Below are 20,223 nucleotides of genomic sequence, written 5' to 3' on the forward strand. Positions count from 1 at the left end.
GGTCAAAAAGCAAATCGGCAAAGGAAGACTTAAAGTCATCATTCCGGAGGTATTCACTAGCCTCAGTAAACCCAATTAGTTAGGATGCGGAGTTAGTAATTCTGACAAGTCTTCTTAGAAAAGAGGATGAAGAAGGATGAGAAAGTTTCTTTTTTTCTTTTCTTCTTGCATTAGCTTTTCTTCGTCAGATGCTTTCATTCTCTCTTCTAGTATTCAAGGTCTAACCTATGGATTAGGCGGCCTACTCCACTAGTCAAATCACTAGATCAATCGTCCGCGCGAACAAGAAGATAGGGTGCCGGAGAGGCTTTCCCTATTAGGGGCAGGTTATCAGCAACTTCAAGAGTCATTCGTCCTTCTTTCAGTCAGCGCTCACTAAGTTGAATGAGTCAGACATGAAAAGCAATAACTCAGAATAAAGAGTAGGGGAAGAGTCAGCAAGGGAACATCCTGAGTCAGTCTCTCTCTCTCTTGAATAAATGACTGAAATCAGAATTGGCTCTTTCATGAATAAGAAGAATTCGACCAATAGGTTTCGGAACCGCTTGAAGGAGTGAACGAGGTATGAATAGGTAAGACCAATAGGCAGCCTCATCTCTTTCATGAATAAGAAAAATAGGAATCCTGCGTCAGATGTTGTGGAAGCTAGAGAATGATCAGTTCTTTCAGTCTATCCCGATAGCTTAGGTTAAGTAAGAAGCTTTACCGAGGATTAGGGTCTTTCTTTCCTTATGCAGCTTTATCGAAGTCTTGTATTCCTGGGACTCGGATTTAGTAGGAAGACAGTTAAGAACAAAGAAAGATGGGTAGAAGGAGAATCAGTCTATCCTGGAAAGGTTATCATACGACCAAGATCTCATTTTTCTTGACCTAGAAAGAGCTGTTGAGTTGACGAGGTTATGCTTGGATCGGAATCCGGCTCTCTTGAAGGTATGAATAGGCTCAATTAAGAGGGGAAGGTTAGACACTCCCAATAGGAGAGACTGTAAAGGACCGGTGTGAAGTAGCTTTCTCAATGAGTCAGTAGGGGGGAGACTAAGTAGCTTTGCTTTATTCTCAGCCCACGGGAATGAAACTAGCACGAATCGGTAGACAGGAAAAAGTAGAGATAGACCAGTCGAGACCAAAGGAAGAAGAAGCGAAGCCCAAGATAAGGATGCCTTGGACCCAGTTTCAGCTGCAGAGTTGGCTCGTGGGGTTAGGAGTGCAAGGGTCATTCTCTCTTTCCGTAGCGAGATGTGATCCGCCTGATTTCGATCTTGTATTTGAAATATCATTGAATAAGAAAGATTCCCCATCTACTATAAGAAGAGAGTCAGTCAATTCTCGTCCCACGGAGCGGTAGCGGGTCTCATCTCTTGTCTCACCTTCTTTGATCAAAGCAGACGCCACTCTCCACTAGTGGACCACGGTCCCAGAGATGCCGGTCTCCGTCCTTAAGAGTATCCTCCGATAGAGAAGAAGAAGTGAGTAGGACCCCCACGAGGCCTCTTTCTATCTAGAAAGTCCCCTGATTTTTTATATGAACTTCACACCATAATATGTATGAAAGCCGAAGATTTGGCCCACTACGCGCTTTTCCCTATTGCTTCAAGTAAGAAGAATTATCCATTTACGAAAGAGGAATTTGCATTCATAAAATGTGGAACTAGGGAATCCAGCTGCCATTTACGAGGTAACTGAAAACGTAATGATCCCTTGCTAGGGGAAGAAGTACTAAATGAAAGGGAATTCTCTGAATATGAATATGCTTTACAAGAGTGTAATGGAAGAAAGATCAAGCCTAGGGAAGGAGTTCGGGATCAGAGAGTGGCAGATCAATAGGACGCCGTTGGCAGCATAAGATCAATCGTCCATTCTATTTAGTGGGGTCTACATCAAGGGAATCTGTCTAAATTTCGGAAGAGGAGGGTTATGAGCCGGTATTCTAAGAATCCCACGGTTTTGAAGTGACTTACTCAACTCTGAATCACTCTACTACGCGGATTAATAGTGGCTCGACTGAGTTCTAGAGTGAGAGGTTCCCCTGATTTAGATTTTTTGGCTAGGTGAGGGACAGGATTCTTTCGTCTTGGCCTCGGCCTTTCTTTTAGTCTAGTGCAAACAAGGACTTTCATCCATGGTGAGATCCTTCGTTTATTGAGGCGGTCCTTCCTTATTTATTTCCTTGGATTCTAGATGCCTAGTTTAGTTAAGTTAATTGACTTTGGAGAAAGAGATACATATCATTCCCGCTCCTTCAAGTTCTAGAACTCAGTCGAGCCACTATTAATCGACTTCGTGAACTACGTCTCGTCAACTCATCTGGAGCTTGATTTTCCTGCAAGTTCTTCTGCTACTCAAGCAACTGAAGCAAGAACCTAGGATCAAGCCCACCCAGATTCATTGAGGCGAAAGGAAAGCCTAGGAGATGAAAGTCAGAAGAAGAAGACAAGACTAGTCCTCCTCTTCTTATGCTCCGCTCCTATTCTTTATGGTCCTCTTGAGTCTTTTTCGCTGATCTTCCTTAAGCTTCTCTTTCTGGGAGTCCTGAACGAGGGTGCATCCTCATGCCCTGAAGAGCATTCCTTGATAAAGAACTCCGACTCTTTCCGCCCAGAGCTTCCGGGGCGGGTCGGGTCCTCCTTTCCGGTCAAGCAGCTTTCGCTCCTCTCCTGACAATCGAGCCGCTTTCGCTCCTTTCCCTCTTCTCGTGTGAGATCCTAGACTTTCTTCCTTTTCTTCTTTTGTTGATCGGTACTTCCGATATCCTCTGCTTATGGGTAGGTGAGCTTCGCTTGGTCCCTAGCCTGATGGTGGGATCCCTCCTTTATCTCTCTTCTTTCGGGATGTGCAGAGTGTATGCTAACCTCGACTTATCCACCTTCAAAAGGTGACACTTGTTTTACGCTACTTTGATTATATAGAATACCCTAGGGCGAAAACCATGAAAAATGGAGTCAACTCCTTCTCAAATTCTTCTCAACTCATCTGGAGCTTGATTTTTTCTGTCTCGTTTATGATCTCTCCTTATGTAACTACGTCTCCTTGCCTCGCACCTTGCGCGCCGAGCATACTCTTGAGCCTAAGGATTCCACTCCGCAGTTCAAACTTCCATCTGGAAATAGTCTGATTTACCTCTTTACCTTCTCGGTCAAACTCTCTCGTTTAGGTCTCGATCGCCTCGTGGGAGGGTGAGTGGGATAAAGTAACTTGAGAAGAGGGAGGTGCGAAGCAAGGAAACAGATAAGTGGATGGATTAATTGATTGGATTTTTGATGAAGCAGGTTCAGGGACACAAAAAAATAGCTCAAAACAAAGGAATGATGCATCAGGGATCAGGATCGATGAAATTGAGTGAGACTGAGAATGAAGAAAAGGAAGAAAGTGAAAGAAACTGAAGGATTCCCACGGAGCGGCATAGGAAGAATTAGATTCAACAATCCGAAAGGGAATCAAATAGAAGGAAGTCAATGAACAAGGCCTCAAAAGGAGTACTAGTCAGAGAATCAATGAAATATGATTGATGCCTACTAATAATGCTGAAGTTTCCAGAGGACGAAGAAACTGATTTTTTGAATTTAATGGACATAATATCAAAAGATGAAAGGAAAAGGTTCGCCTATTCGTAGGAGGGGGAGGGGAGTGCAAGGCTCAAAGAATTTGAGAAAGCCTAGGTAACAGAAGTGCAAAAAGAAAGGGAAGAAGCCTCATCCATTTCATGAGTCAGACTTGGTCCGGGGATAAGTTCTTCCATTAGAAGTTCAGAGTATGAGATCTTTCTTTCTCTTGAAGAAGTGCAGTTTCATGAGAGACTGAAAGCTCGCCCCCCTTCCTCTATAGAAAGAGAGTCTTCAGTCTTTCCTGGAAAGGTGCTCATATGCTTTAAGCTAAGGGGGTAGATAATGATTTAGCGTAGAGTTATTCCGTCATTTTCTCAGTTTCAGTTAGTCTTGAGTCAGAGGTAGCATTCTCTCTATCGGATAGGAAGAAAGAAAGCTTCTTTATCGCTCCATGGGTCTGACTTAGTTAGTTAGGCAGTCCAGTCCCTCTTTGATTTTATGAGGCAGAGTCATCCAATCCTAGGGTAGGGGTCTTCTCCCTTTCAGAAAAGTTGTTACTCAGATCTACAGCTAGGGAACTGAAAGACAAATCGACAGGTAGGGGATCATCATAACAGACAGTAAGAAAGAGGAAAAAAAGAGTCCGCGAGGCTCGACTGAAAGGAGAGGGAGATCATATTCGATTTTTTTTAGTGGTCTGAAAGACTCAGCTAAAAAAGAAGAGGAAGACTAGTCTCATTAGATAAGGACACCCTAATTAAGCTACGAAGGCCCGAAGCGAAAGGATTGTTCAGGAGTGCATTATGAAATAACTGACCCCAAAACAATAGAATAAACGGAGCGGTTGGGAGTTGAATGAAAGCGAAAGTCATTATTCTTCAAATTTTCAAGCTCAAGATCGAAATCCATATGAAAAAATTAGTGCAAAGCGACTGTGAAGGAGCCCTTGATCTTGATATGGATTTCTTAATTTGAAGGGCTCCTGAACAGTCCTTTCGCTTCTCCCCTCTCCTTATTATTTGGAGAGTTATTTCATAATGCACTCCTTCTTTAATTCCGTCCTTTCACCGATCATTCTTTGACCCTCTCCTCTATTTGGAGTCGTCCGGAGGACTCAGAAATCCATATCAAAATAATGCCACTCCTTAACAGTCCTTTCGCTTCGCGTCGGAGGACGACTCAAAATAAAGTCAAAGAATTTGCGAAAAACCTTCGCTTAGATAGAATGACCACTTTCGCCGATCTCTCTTTTGATGATCCTGGAAATGGGATGTGGGTAGCAGCAACGAAGCCTCCTGGAACATCTCCACTACCACCGCGTAGTGGCTTTCTTTCTTGAAAAAGTAGACAAGTGTCCAACTATAGGAGAGACTTTCCACTCCTTTGAGGAAGGATGAAGATTTTCTATCATCTATTGGCAAGCCTGAAAGCATGTTAACCAAAGGGACTGAAAGAAACCTTAGTGATAGCTCTACTGATAGATGTTGAGAGAGTCCCCCGTAGTCCTTTTCGATCTTAGGGTTGTCTGTACGCGAGAATGAGATCGAAATGGATCTTGATTTGCTTTCTATAGAAATGCATTGGAAAACTTGACTGCATTCAGGCAGAATCTCCTTACCTTTTTCAAAGATGCCTTGCGCCTATCTCTTCCAGTCAACAGAAGAAGATGAAAGGCAAGCCTCAACTCCTACTCCGCCTCCTCTATTAGAAACCTCTTCTGTTAGAATCTCTATCTCTACGAGTTCTCTTTCTTTGATGACGGGGATATTCTATCTTCTAAAATGATTCTGCAAACAAGCCATTCTTTCCTATCGGGAAGTCGTGCCAATGTACCTATGCTAGCTTGGTCAGTCTTCGATCTCAGACCGACCTCTCATTTTGCGGTCAAAGAGCTACTGCATAAGCGATCTGATATAGAGAAGTTCTGAAGCGGAGCAGAAGACTTTGAAATAAAGAAAGCATTAGGCCGGAGAAGGAGTTGTCTTCTTCTTATAAGGAATATGATAGGAAGAGGAAGAATTCTAAAGTCTATCCTACTACTACCTTCTATGTCCTTATCCTACTACTACGTGTCGGACTTGAAACCTACTAAAAAGATTCAAGCCTATGGGACCTTTCATCCTTTCCTTTCTTTTCTTGGACTTGAAACCTACTAAAAAGTGAATATGGTAGATTGAAGACGACTGTAGGACGGGTCCTCCCGACTTATCCACGAAATAGTATAGTCATCCTTCAATTTCTTCCCCGACGGATTCTGATTCTTATGTCTCAAAAGAAAGGGAATAAGTCAAGAGCTGAGCTTCCCTTTCGGATCCTTCCGGGTCTTCCCTTGCTTACTCGTAACTAGGTCTATTGCATAACCTATCTGATACAACAGGATAGACTTCCGCCACCGGATTTTCTTATTCCATTTCAATGGCACAAGGGGCGAACAGTCTAGGTGACCGAGCCCCTCTCCTTACCGGTCCGTGCTAGCTTAATTACTCCCTTCTTCTTAATTACCGAGATGATGGGGTCTACGAGAATTTAATTGAAATACGCCTTCCTTACGATCTACTGAAAGGATCGATCTACTGACCAAGCAAGCAAGATTCCTCTATTGTTAATAAAGAGAACTTGGAAGAAGAACACTCACTTATGAAGCTACTCCTGCAGCTACTCCAGCCACAACTACCATGGATGTAGGAAGGGACCAAGTAGGGAAATGCCCCTCTCCTTATTTAGTAGGTCAACTTGCATTCTTTAAGATTGGGAGAATAAGGAATGAGCTTTCAAATTCTGAGATCAGTCTTTGATCCTTATCATTTGGAGTCGAGTTATTTCATTTAATAATATAAGGGCCCTTGTTCATTGACTCCTTATCAGTCGACTTTCTTCGAGCCCTATTGTTTGTTTTGAGTCGAGTTATTTCATAACCTCCAGACGGGGTTGTTTAATCTGAATCCATCTCGACGGAGGAAGAGTTTGGAATAAAGGTGCAAAGGAACTCGAGGAGAGGTTAGAAGGAGCTCGAGCGTCAGCGAGAGGATCCCCACCCCACCCTTTGTTTGACTCCCCCCAGGATTGACCGCTACGTGGGTAGGCTAGGTCGGCCTAGACCAGAAAGAGATGTTGCCGAAGCTTCTGAATTAGGATCTTGAAGTTCATATGGATAAACAAGTCCAGAGGACGTCTGAAGGAGTATATAGGTGCGGTACGACTTATTCTATTTAATAGGATTCCAGGTAACAAAAACAATAAAAAAATCAGTCTCGAGTTGGATCTACGCAAAGCAGCTGAGTACGAAAGGCGGAGTAAGGAGTTGAGGAGAGTTCTAACGAGAGGGAAGTAGATCTTGGGGTTCTCATATCTATCCTGAGTTGGATAGGTTAGAACTAGCCAAAAGCAATCACTGTTCATAGCCCTATCAAGAAGCTATCTAATAACTATTCTCGAGTCGAGTAGATTATTCCTTATGGTATGGTATTAGGGGTCGGGGAAAGGATACAGAGTTGATGAGTGGGCCCACTACGCGGTTGGGGTTAGGCTCGACTATAAAGGAGAGGGATCGGGGTTAGGCTCGTACTAGTTTGCTTGAAGGAATAGCTCTAAAAAGATCTCATGTCTCGTGCGCCTATGGGGAATTCTCATTCTTCCTATTCTTGCTTCGGAAACATCTCATGGTTACTCAAGAGAGAGAGCAGACTCTGACTCAAGACTAACTTCAAGGGAAAGAGGGAAGATTTGAGCCCCTACTTCAGCCGACCTAAGGACAAACTCAAACAAAGGCAAGAACTGAGAATTCCGCTCCTTATGAGTCTGATTTATAGCTCTTGGAGGCTAGTTCTACTGATCTAGGGAAAGATCAACTGAGTACTGCCTATTCTCCCGATCGAGACATTCTTTCAATCTAATGATTCATTTTTGCACTCCTTTGAAGGAGTAAAGAATCAATCTCTTACTCCGCCTTCCTAACCTCAGTCAAGTTCATTGATTGAGGGCTTTGACCCTCTCCTTTTAGATGAATATGGATGAAATTCAGGGTCCGGACTAGCTTAATTAGAACCGGTCGAGCTGACTCTGTTATGAATGAAAGGCGTCCGACCAACCCACCATTTCATTCTTGTTATTTCTTATTCTGATTTCGCTGACTCTAGAAACTGAGACTTCGTAGACTGTTCGTCGACGTTTGAGTTCATGCTTGACTCGGCTGTACCTCGTATTATTTCCTCCCCAACCTGCTTGCTTCACGTAGTGGGGTCGAGCTATTACTTTCGCTTTTTTCTTGATTCCAAAAGGAGAAAAGAAGAAAGCCTAGTAGGGGTAATATGTGCCACTTTCCTTATCTCATGGAAAGACTAGTTTTGACTCCGGGTAAATAGTGGAAAGATTCCATCTGCCCAGGGGCTAAAACTGCTACGTGGGGAAAAGGAGATTGCCCCCTAACAAATCGAAGAATCGCACGGGTCGGCTGAAGCAAGATCCGGACAAGAGGTATAAGGCACGAAGCCGCTTAATTGAGTTCTAGAGGTAAAGGCAGTAGTCTCTCTTTCTTTTTTTCTCTTGCTATTATGGATACGAAGAGGTATCAGCTTGACCTATAAAGAATAGGAGGAGCTAGGCCCAGGACGAGTAATTCTCTGTTTCCGATCTTGAGTCAGAGTCTGATCTCCACCTATACCTTTCATTCGAAAGAACAAGAGGGGAGAAGGCATCCATAAAAAGTTGGAGGAGTTCTATCAGTTTCTCTCATCAGCGAGACCAACCCACGTAGCAGTCAATCTCGACTGGTGGTCTAGTACGTCAACTCATCTGGAGCTTGATTTTTTTCATTCTTTCTAATGGATAAACAAGTCCTTCGGACCCCTAAAAATTCTATCTTTGTTCTAGCTTGAGCTGTGGGTTCTCCAATCGATACTGCTTACTCAGCCGGTCCTAACCCTTAAGAAGGGAGAGCTTGAGGCTATATAACATCTTCCAAAGAAGAAAAGAAGGCTAGGGAAAGCAAAAGCTTCTTTTATTATCTATATAAATAGCTTTGGAACAAGAACTGCTACTGAAACAAGAAAAGCTAGAGAAAGAACTGGGACAAGAACTTCTGCAACAAGAAAAGCCTTAGCAACTTCAACTGCAACCGGAACAGCCACTCCCGCACGCAGGTCTATCCTTCTCAACCCGTAAATTCTTCCTCTCTCAACTTCATTCGTCGAGTGCTTAGTCCGTCTTTGTCTCGTGACTATGCTCCTCTTCCGTCGGTCGAGTTACTGAATACCTCTTCCTTCTTTCTCGAGTTCGGGATGATGGAAAGCTAATTCTGAAACCTTGATTCTCGTGATCGATCCTCTATTGGTGGATTAGTCCAGTTCAACTGGGATGGGAATTCCTATGTTACAACACAGCTTAGAAAGCAAACTCTCATAGTATCCATCCAGTATTATGATTATGAATCGCCACACTCTCGCTTCTTTATGATTAAAGAAAATGGAAAAGAGCTTCTTCGTGCCCCCCACCCAATCCAATCCGTTTGGGTGTGACCTGAACCGTGTATGAAAGAGAAAGAGTTTCAGCCTTTACGCCTGGTAAATGAGCGCCTTCTTAAAAGTCTGGCAACTGAAACTGATGTTTCTAGTGGGGTTGTGAGAGCGTGTCTTCTATGTATTCTATAATGGGGGAATCTTTGCTTTCTTCTTTATAGAATAGAGTGAATTGAGTGAATTAACATGATGAAAATATAAGCCTTGTCACCAACGATAGCTATTACTTCCTCTTCTATAATTTCATTCGTCAGCGGCTACTTCGAGAAGAACAGCTGAACCAGCTACCGCTTCAATCGATCCGAAGTAGCTTAATTAGTAGGAGATTCTTTGTCGTAGGTAGAGTCCTTCTTTCTCAGATTCTTCAACCTCTAACTAAACAGACCCGCAAACCCCATCCGTCCCGATTCCCTTCAAGTCCATAACTTCTATGACTGACTTTGTCCCGAGGGGGGGGGGGCAATCGACTTATTTCTCTCCTGTTACTAATTTCCCTGAAAGAGCAGCTTCCCAACCGACCTGGTGGGTTCTCTCTCCTTGATGTTCACTCTTGAGTGATTGAGGTCCTTCAATTCTTATCTATATTCTCGCATATTCATACTTTTGAAAGTCAGAGGATAAGAAGACCCGATTGCGGGTAGAAGGAAGAATGAGAACAATCAGTCGATCTGACTCTTTCTGTCCGGATCATTCTGCCTGCTTTGAGTTACTTAATGAGCGGACTCTGGTCTTCCGACCTCTTGTTTGATAGAATCTCCTTTGCACTTGTCCCTCAACACCAGACGACCGTGTGTGCGTGATCGATCCTTAATTGATTGGTCGTTTAGTTGCTTTGAGTGAGGTAAGGAATCTTTTTGTGTTTGAAAGGGGCAATGAAGTAAGAACAACAAGAATAGTCTCCCTTTGGCCCAGACTTTCCCGACAGTAGGGGCACACCCAAATTCAGTTGCTCGCAGTTGCTTAGTTTCAAGAAGAGCAATTTCATCTTCGCCAATAGCCTGATTGAATTTAAATAAATCACCTTGTTTCGACCGAAATATGCCAGCCTATGCTTTCCTTTATGTGTCTCACTGATTCTCCTGTTGATGGCTAACAAATAAGCATACTTCCGACCATTGATTGAGGCATTCTAAACTCGATCATCTTTGAGCCTTTGCCTAGTGGAGCCAGGGCCGGAATCTTTCTTTTTCCCCAGTGTGCCATTAACAGCAGGCTAGCTTGCCTGAGATATACGGATTATTTACCTGTAAGACGATAAGACCACCTTTGGCAAGGCTCCGAAGGAGTTGACAGACGATATGGAATCGTCTGGAGAATCGTCTTCTTGGCTAGAAGCTTTACCAATTGGCTTTCAAAGTCAAGAGCTTAGCCTATCGGCCTTGACTTTCCTTGATTTAACGGGGAGGATTCCCCACAAAAGAAAGAAGGGAAAGCCAATACCGATCCGATCTACGATCTCCTCGGATCTAGGGAAGACAAAAGTCAAAGCCGACTCTCGGCCTATCGGCCTTTAGTTAAGGCTAAGGAATAGGTTCGGTCCCTCTCGGCCTATCGGTCTTTAGTTAAAGGAGGTCCCTATCCGATCTCCGATGTCGAAGAAGGGAAAGCCTACTCAAGGCCTCTCGACCTTTGGGAAGATTCCCCCCAGCTCCTTGGATCCAGGGAAAAAGGGAAAGCCTACTGCCTTTCGGCCTTGACTTTCCTTCAGTGCCTATTGGAAACTTCATTGATTTAAAGGGAAGCATTCCCCACACAGGATACAAAAGGGAACTACTTAAAGGGGAGCATTCCCCACAGGATATAGAAGGGAACTACTTAAAGGGGAAGGTTTCCCCACAGCATAAAGATAAGGGGGAAGACAAAAGGCAAAGCGGATACCGATCTGATCTACGATCTCCTCGGATCTACCACGAACTAAGGCAAAGGTCGACGACCGGAAGAAGACAAAAGAGAAAGCCGGATAAAGTCAAGGCAATGGGGAGGATTCCCCCAGAGGAGAAAGAAGGAAAGGAGTCGAGGCCTATCGGCAACTTCCTTGATTGAAAAGGGAGGATTCCCCAGAGGAAAAAGAAGGGAACTACTTAAAGGGGAAGGTTTCTCCAGAGGAAAAAGAAGGGAAGGAGGCCTAAAGGCCCCTAGGTAAAGGGGAATTCCCTAGAAGAAAAAGGTAAGGGGAAGGTTTCCCCACAGCATAAAGAAGAAGAAGGAGTCGAGGCCTATCGGCCCCTAGGAAAAGGGGCATTTTTCGGATAATAAATAGAAGAGGGGGAGGATTCCCCACAGGATAAAGAAGGGCATGACTCTCGGCCTCTCGGCCTCTCGGCCCCTAAGTCAAGGACAATTTCCCGGAGAAAGAAGGAAAATCAAAGGCAAAGCCGATACCGATCTCCGATCTCGAAGAAGGGAATGACGATACCGAGCTAGTACCTCTCGGCCCCTAAGTCAATCAAGGGGAATTTATCGGATAAAGTCATGGGGGAGGATTCCCCGAATAAAGAAGGAAAAGAAAAGGCAAAGTCGATACGATCCAATCTATGATCTACTCGGATCGAGAACTCTTAGATAAAGTACTCTTAGATAAAGTACTCATAATCAAAGGCGCAGTCCAGTCACAGTTCAAGGGATCTTTTCGAGAAAGCCGGAAAAAGATAAGGGGGAAAATTCCCCAGAAGAAAAAGAAGGGAAAGCCGGAAGGAAGACGATTCAGAAGACGATTCGGAGCACTCAATTTCGTCTGATCGTCTGATCGTCTTGCCAAAAACCAACCCGTGTTAAGCAAAGAATCGGTGGGTAGATTCTCACTTGGCGGAAACCCGAGAAAAAAGGCTAAAAATGACCTCTTTTGGCTCTTTTCTCAACTCTCTCTATATAAAGATAATCTTTCTTTCTTGTCTGATTTTTCTTCTTTTTTTTTTGCTGCTAGCATAGGCAAAAAGTGACTCACTCCCTAGTCAAAGAGTTTCCAATCACTTCAAAAGACTGATTCATCAACCAGTTTCCAACTACTGAGGATTGAGAAATTCTTCATCAAATGAGTGAAATTGAGTGAAATTGAGAATGAAAGGATGTTTTATTACTAGATTCGGAAGACGATTCTCCCTCCATTAGGAGTCTAAAGACCGAAGATTCCTTGTCGTAGGTTGTCTTTCGAGCAAACTAGTGACTCATTTCATTCCCATGGGGCTAGCGTGGAGTGGGTGAGAAATGAAATGAGAAATGCTACCTTCTTAGAAGAAGACCTCTTCCCCCGTAGAATGACTGAGATCCCTTGTGACGGGTGCGCAGCCGTCCTTTGGACTGATTTCTTCCATTAATGCCAAGGAATTGTGCACTTGTCTTCTTTTCCTCCTTTTTTTTTCTTCTTTTTTTGGGATTATGAGGATTGAATAGTTCATGCGGAATCTTGAGTTCTTTGATTGTGAATGAGAGAGGTTAGGATAAGGCACAAGGATCTTCGTTCGCGCCCAGATGAAAGAGAAAGCGGGGAGTCAAGCTAAATCAAAGAAGGCTAAAAGGGAAAAAAACTCAGACGCACGCTGCGACGAGCCACTCTTTCTACAGTTTCTGGTTCTGGTCTTTGATATTCTCTTTTTGACAATAAAGGACGAACGAACAATTCTTGGTACCCTGAGGAGAGGTTCTTTGCTTAGAAAAGTGATGTTGTTTGCGTTGCTTCTTTCTGAATTGACTGGGATTGTAGCTGTCTTTCTACCCTTTCATTGAAAGAGACTGAAACTGCCTAGTGCCGCGCCTGTGCGAACCCTTGTTTTGAAGTTCAAGGATCAAAGAATTTGAGAAGAACCTTCAAGAAAGCACCTCTTTTCTTTTCCCTTATATGTTCAATCCCATAAAGGCTAAATCATCTGAAAGTCAAATCACAGTAGATAAAAGGATCAGCGCTTATCCCGAAAAACTGAAAGGACTTCTGCTTCCTCAACCAAGACTGGTGGGCCTAGCCCTCTTCCTCCAAACATGGATGAGGCTTCCTCTCCTTTAGCTTTACTTCGACTCTCTCTTCTATCTTGTTCTACAACTGATGAATTTCAGGACTCAATCTAATCTCACCTCTCCTTCTGGTCGAGCCTCTACGATCCTCTAAATTCGATCTTCTTCGAACCCTATGGCTCCTACTACGTTCTTATTCCTTTTAGTAAGTTCTGTCCTTGCCTTCCGTTTCTGAATTTGAGTTGGTACATGTCAAAGTACATAAATCAGCCTTGAATTTAAGCCACTCACAATCAATTACTCGATCCCTCGGGATTTTACGCCTTCCCCACTTCGATCTAGCTTGAAACAAGATTAAAGTTTATCAATTAACTTTACAAAGCAAGACGACACAATAATCTTCAACATACTTTATAAAGCCAACTCAAACTATTTTATGCTCCAAAGACTCCAATTTCTCTCTTCCAAGACTTAAATTGAATTATCCCTTCATGCTTTAATCTATTATAAAAAATTCCAACTTTGGACCCTTAGCATCACATTAATCTCTTAATGCCACAAGCACCCAAACATGAGAGAACCCACTAAAATTTATCTAAAACCATATCAAAATCACCTCGACAACACATTTCTCAAAATTTTCCAGATTCGCAACATGAACTTCAAATGATCATAACTCTTCCAATACTTCACCAAAATGAGTGTTCTTTATGTCAAAATCTTCATTTTGTTGTCCTCTATAATTTACTTGAAGGAATGACAATACGATTTCTAACAGATTGCTATAGAACTGGCCTGAAACAAAGAGTGTTCAAAAACGAAGTCTTCTGCTATCCCCTGACTTGTTTATGAAATTAAGCTTACTTCCAATCATATTTAGTTCACAATTTCTACATAAAAGACCCGTTGAATTTGAACTAACTTGGATGCTCATGGAGTTAAGTATCTAGATTTCAAGTCCAAGGGTTCGTAGGTGAAAGGTTTAGTCTAATCCTAAGCGCTTTGACAAATTGAGGACCTTAGAAACATAAAATGGATCTAGGTGGCCTTATGAAGTTTAAAGTTAGTTGGTTCATGTTGACATAGTCGATTTAAATCTAAATATCTAAATTTGAAGTTTAAAGGTTTGAAGTGGACTTTTAGTCTAGTCCAAGGAGATTTGAGAATGTAAGGACTCAACAAATGTAAAGTAGTTTGAATGCTCTAATGAAGTAATTTTAGAGATTATTGTGTTGTCTTGCTGAGTGAAGACAATGATGTGACCTTGAACATTGTTTCAGGCCAAATTGAAATGGGGAAAGCGTAAAATCCCAGGGGATCGAGTAATTGATTGTGAGTGGTTCTTTTCAAATATTTTCGTTCTAAATTTATATATGTTATTATAGTACGCTGTAATTGTGACGATTACTTGTATGATTGTTTTATGATCTATATGTCAAAAGTGTTTTCAAATATGAATTTTGGTATTCCATGAACTCTTGTACTTCGGAATTGTGGTTGAAACCAACTTTACTAAACAAGTTCTGGATGACAACTGATTTCTAAAATCTTCATTGATTTATAACTAGATTTAAATAAGTTCTAAAAGTATGTATTGATGGCAAAAGATCGAAAATGATGTGAAAATGAGTTTCTAACTATGTTTGGTTTAAACTTGAATTATGTGATATTATGGATGTTGGTGATTACCCTTAAGGCTACGTGAATGTGTTTTTGTAGCGCCACCTACGGTTGTTAGGGGATTCTGGGGCTGAAAGTGGTCGTGACTAGAGATCCGAGAACCTGAGCCTAGGTGAGGACATGGATGGAGGATTGTGACATGGCTTCGGGCCTAGCTTAACCCATGGTTAGGTGGCTCTATGTGCACATAGGAGCGGTATGTTGTTATCGTGGTAGGTGCTAAGTATGCGTGAGCTCCGTTTGACCGCATGTTTCCTTGTGGATTGGATCATGTGTGAGCTATCCTTGGGCGGTATGCTTAGTATGCTATCATGGATGGATTGGATTGGTTGGATTGGATTGGATGGAGGTTGTTATCGTGGCGGGTACTAAATATGCGTGAGCTAGTTTTGGCCGCATGATTTTTAGTCATGTGCGAGCTATCTTTGGTCGTATATTTAGATGCCTTGCCATGGTTGGTTTGGATACAGGTTTGTTGGCCTTACTTATGGTTTATGGTAATACATGATTCTAATGTTTTAATTATCATTTCGGTGTTGATTTTATAACTAAACCGTTAAATGTATGTTTTATAAGTTTTTGAGAAAAATAAACAAAATTGCCACTCATTGAGTTTCAACTCATGTTTTCAATGTTTTCTCCCCTCCAGGTAACGGTTAAGGACCAAGCATTGGTTGTGCTTTCCTGACAGTGGTTGTAGTATCTCATTGTGTAGTATATACTTATGCATTCTATTGTATTATTGGGTTATTAAAAGAAACGAGAGTCATGGTGAGAATTTGAGTCTGAGAGGTCTTTTATTAAATTGTAATTCCTTTGTAACTAGTTCGTAGTTGAATATAAACTTTGTTTGGGACTCTGGATTATGTTGGATGAGTGTGTGGTGAGACACACTCGAGGATAATTGAGTTTTGAAAAGTATAGAAGTGTGTCTTTCTTCTATTTTCTAGGTATGGTTAGTTCGTTTTCAGGGGAGACTATGCCAAAATTTTTATAGAATTTCTTGGAAAATGTTTTACTAATCCTATATATGAAAGGTATGAGTTTAAGGAGTAGATTCACACCACGATCTAGGTTAGAGGGGAAAACTTAGACCGGGGTGTGAATATTTGGTATCAGAGCATGGTTTTGGGAAACCTAAGGGTTATGAGCAAGAGTTTGGAAAATCAAGAGCTTATGCACTAGAGACTTAGCAAGAGTTTGAATCGCATAAGTAAGTTGCACTGAAACATACACAACTGTGGCATACGATGATGTCTGAGGAAGTTAAAGCGACACTAGTTACCCTCAGGCAGAAAAAGAATTTTGTTGAGCTGATGATGTCTCTTTTGACTCAAAATATCAGTTGGTAGGAGAATTTTATGAGCCGATCCTAAAAAACAAAATTGGGGATTTGAACTTTTAAAAGCTCTAGGAACAACATCATTTGGTATTAGATAGGCAAGTGGGATTTGACATTCCCTTGTTGTAGAAAAGGGCAAAGTATTGATGTCGTTATACTAAGTTATGCCTTAGCGACATGCTAGTTTGTTGGAAAGCACATGGAAGGGTTATTCATGATAACTTATCTGAAGTCATCCCAAGATGTGAAACAGAAGGAATTTCTGAAGCTTGTATGAGAGAAGTTATGTTTGGGGTAGGATATTAAAAAGTATTACAAATGATTGTAGGTATGTCATCCTAGTGCCCCAAGATGAGGTAATCAATTGCACAAGAATAAGGGATAGTTTAAGTGGAGAAATTTATACTCATGATACTCCTAGTGCTGAATGAACTTCATTCCTAAACTTGTTGATATTACTAAACAAGTTGAGAGAGCTCTTATTGGATATGAAGGCTTAGAAATAAATCTTACAGGGTGCTCAAATAGCCACCTTTTGCGCTTACCATCCGAAAGGTCTAATGGCTGGTTTAACCTTGGAGTTTGATGAGGTTATCAGATTAGATTTTTTGTCAACATATCACACCACTATAGATTTATATCATAAAAGATAAAGTGTTTAAGTAACAAGGTGACGTTGAGATGAGTTCAAGGGCAATGGAAAGATTTATCGCGTATGTCATTTTGTGGTAAGAGCGAGGTAGTCTAACAAAGGGTTGTAATACCTACCTGGCTTATGTAAAAAGCACCCAAGTGAAGAACTAAAACTTGAAGACATTCCTATGATACAAAGGTTTTCAAAATGTATTTCCAAATGGAATTCAAGGATTTCTATTAGAGAAATTGAGCTATTTATGAATCCAATATTGGTATAACACCAATCCCTTCGCAACATACAACAGAACTCTAATGAAACTGAAAAAGTTGAAGGCTCATTGTAGAAATTTGTGAGTAAAGGTTTTATGTAGCCTAGTATTTCTCTTTCGATGCACTAGTTTTGAGTTGACAAGAAGAAGATGACATCCTAACGGTAAGTATTAATAAGTGATAGTTGGACAAGGTAATAGTTCATAATAAGCATCTTTTGCCACGTATTGACAATTTGTTTGATTAGCTAAAGGATGCCTTAGTGTTCTTTAAAATAGTTGAGGGTAGGATGTTCTCAATTAAAGAGTAAGGAGCCAAGTGTAACAAAGATGATGTTTAGAATGAGATATGACCTTTATGAGTTTCTTGTAATGTTGTTGATTTGACTAATGCACTAACTGCCTTTTAGAATAAACAATACATCTACCATGAGCACAACGAAAATTTGTTCTAGCTTGAAATACTAGGTTTAATACGGCTCTGACTATCCACTTAAAGTAGAATAAGACAAGAAGATAAAGCCTAGGGTTCAGAATCAGTTTCGCCAAACCGACTAAGAAATCTAGGAATGAATGACCTTGTTCATTGACCATTCTTTTCATTCATGAATTGAACTATTTTCAGGAGCCTGAATGAACATGGGAAGGAGTGCGCAAATGCCTTCTTTCTTAGTTTTCATATCGTTTTCGCAAATTCTTTGCCCCTTGGCTGGATTCACCCTCTCTTTGGGCAGAAAGAACTGGCGAGACCATTACCCTTGTTTTGATCCATTGAATTGTTGGGGAAGCAGAAAGGTAAAGGTCAGAGTCCGATCGATCAATCCCCACTCTGCGGTCAGCTGAAAAATGCGATCTGGCCGTCGACCTATTTCTTTATTTCTTTCTTTGACTTTTACGTGGGATGAAAACTAAACCATTAGCACAAGCATTCCAAATAGGGCATCGATTGTGAAAAGAAAGCTAATATTCCTCAAACAAGGACTGAGGTAGGTTCAGACTCCTATTTAGTAGGTAGTAGGTTCATACTTTTGAGTCTTCTTCCTTGCCTCCTATCCAAATCAACTCTTTCTTCCTCTTTCTCGCTAAACGGTCTCTCTCCTATTCTCTTCCCCGATGTTATACAGCGGCTCCTTTTTCATTGATCATACTCAGTGGAAGTCTTTTCTTACTTCAGTTACCTTTCATACCTCGTAAGCATATTCATGCCTATTAAGATGAGGAGACTTCTGACTCTTGTTGCTTTCGAGCCCAAGCCTACGTTTGCTTAGTGATAGCTTCTCCCCGGACCCTATTTTTCCTATATTCTGCCCTCCCCTTTCTGTCTCGCTCTTTCTAGTCGATGTTTCCGTGAGTCACTCAAATCAAAAGCCATTGGCAGCATAACAACAAGAGGGATAGGCAGCTAGATCAGTAGGACTAGTCTCAAGCAAGAACTCAATAGGGTCAATGAGGAAAGCCTATCCTCAGATTCTTCTAGTGCAACGAATGAGGTGGTATAGGCCCTTGTTCATTGAGGACCTTTTCGCAAATTCTTTGCTCCTAGCGTCAATAATCAGCCAGAAGACTCAAAAGGAGGTTATAAAAATAACTCGACTCAAAATGATAAGGAGAGGAGAGGGAAGAAGCGAAAGGACTTAGAAAGAGCCCTTCAAATTAAGAATGAAATTTGCGTGGTACATTGATTATATTTCGTGGTACAGTCTTATGCAAACTCATTGCATAGGATACCCTCACTCGCATGTCGCATACATGAACGCATTGGATTTTAAACTTGTATTTCACAACTTAGAGAATATTAATATACATAAAAGGATAATGGAATGCGGGCTAACATTAGCTTTATAGTGTACCTCTTATTGCTTAGCTCAACAACTTGTAGGCGATAAGCAAAAGGACATACACAAAAGAAAAATTTTTTTACAACCGTTGACTTTACTATGTCATCTAGTACTTTTACATAGCACCCCTTAACGTCTCAGCCGTATCTTTTCAAAAAAAAAAAAAGTAAATACAAAACCCATCTTGGTTATTCATGAATTGATTTTGGTTAACTTTTTAAAGATAAAAATAACAAAAGAACGAAATAAAACAAACAAAATACTAAAATAGGCTCTTTAATAATGTAATTACAACTTCCCTTTCTCCTTCATAAGAGAGAAACCATTTCTCTAGATTTCATCTTTATATATATATATATATATGTACTGATGAAATGACCCACATCAATAAGGACACAATACTATCAAACAACAAAGAAATTAAAATGGCCAATAACTCTTGTTTCATTATTATCTCTCTCTTTGGAGTTCTTTTGTTCACCATCATTTCAAATGTGGCATCATCTATCGACAACGTTTCCACCATCTGTCCAAACACCTCAAACCCACCATTTTGTTCAAATGTGTTGAAATCTGCAGGCACTACAGATCTAAAGGGCTTGGTCATATACACCTTAAACCTTGCCAATACAAATGCTCGCAAGTCTTTAACACTAGCCAACTCACTGGAAAAAACCACCACCAATCCTCAACTTAAGCAACGATATTTGTCTTGTGCTGAGAGCTACGATAAAATTGTTGGTCACATTGAAAATGCCCAAAAGGACTTGGCAGTTGGTGACTTTAATGCCGTCAATATTGTAACTTATGATGCCATGACAGAGATTGACAACTGTCAGGGTGAGTTCGGGCAGCCACCAAAGGATACGTCGTTGCTTTTGAAGAATGGCAAGACTCTGAATGATATATGCAACATTATTTTGGTTATATCCAATCTTCTTTAAGGGCTATGTACTTGGACATTTTTATCAATAAATAAAATGAAGTTTAATTTTTAAAACAATAACATTACTATTGGATGGTGATTGAAATTGATTATTTTGGTTAATTTTTAGATGATAAAAATATTAGTTACTAGATAATTCTAACGAATCAAAATAACTATAAATAAAAAATCAGACTTGGAAGACATTGTCCGTAATAGACTTATATTAATAGATAATTCCAAGAAATGAAAAATTACTAAAATTTTAATTTTACTATCTTTTGTAAATATTTTTGTTAATTTTGTCATATTTGAAAATGGTTCTTCACATAATTCACAAAATAAACCACTCACTATCAATGACTCAATCCACCGGGATTATACGTTTTCCCCATTTAAATTTGGCCTGAAAGAAAGATTAAAGTCTGTCAGTTTTCTTCACTTAGCAAGACGGCACAAAAATCTCCAAAAACACTTCATTTTGAGCATTCAAGCTATTTTACATTTCTAGATTCCTTGCATTCTCGAATCTT

General features: G+C 40.9%; 1 protein-coding gene and 1 long non-coding RNA gene across 2 annotated transcripts; both read left to right on the forward strand.

The window, feature by feature from the left end:
* Positions 1 to 14,955: 14,955 nt before the first annotated feature.
* On the forward strand, positions 14,956 to 15,622 carry LOC127150254 (uncharacterized). The gene is made up of 2 exons (XR_007822455.1): positions 14,956 to 15,150; positions 15,330 to 15,622. It is a non-coding gene; the product is annotated as an uncharacterized LOC127150254 (long non-coding RNA).
* A 3,568-nt stretch (positions 15,623 to 19,190) lies between these two features.
* On the forward strand, positions 19,191 to 19,709 carry LOC103503110 (pectinesterase inhibitor-like). The gene has a single exon (XM_008467268.2). It carries the CDS (start codon positions 19,191 to 19,193, stop codon positions 19,707 to 19,709), a length of 519 nt encoding a protein of 172 aa, XP_008465490.2.
* The last annotated feature ends 514 nt before the right edge of the window (positions 19,710 to 20,223 follow it).

The sequence above is a fragment of the Cucumis melo genome, chromosome 7 (assembly GCF_025177605.1).
Source record: "Cucumis melo cultivar AY chromosome 7, USDA_Cmelo_AY_1.0, whole genome shotgun sequence".
In the NCBI taxonomy this organism is placed as follows: domain Eukaryota; kingdom Viridiplantae; phylum Streptophyta; class Magnoliopsida; order Cucurbitales; family Cucurbitaceae; genus Cucumis; species Cucumis melo.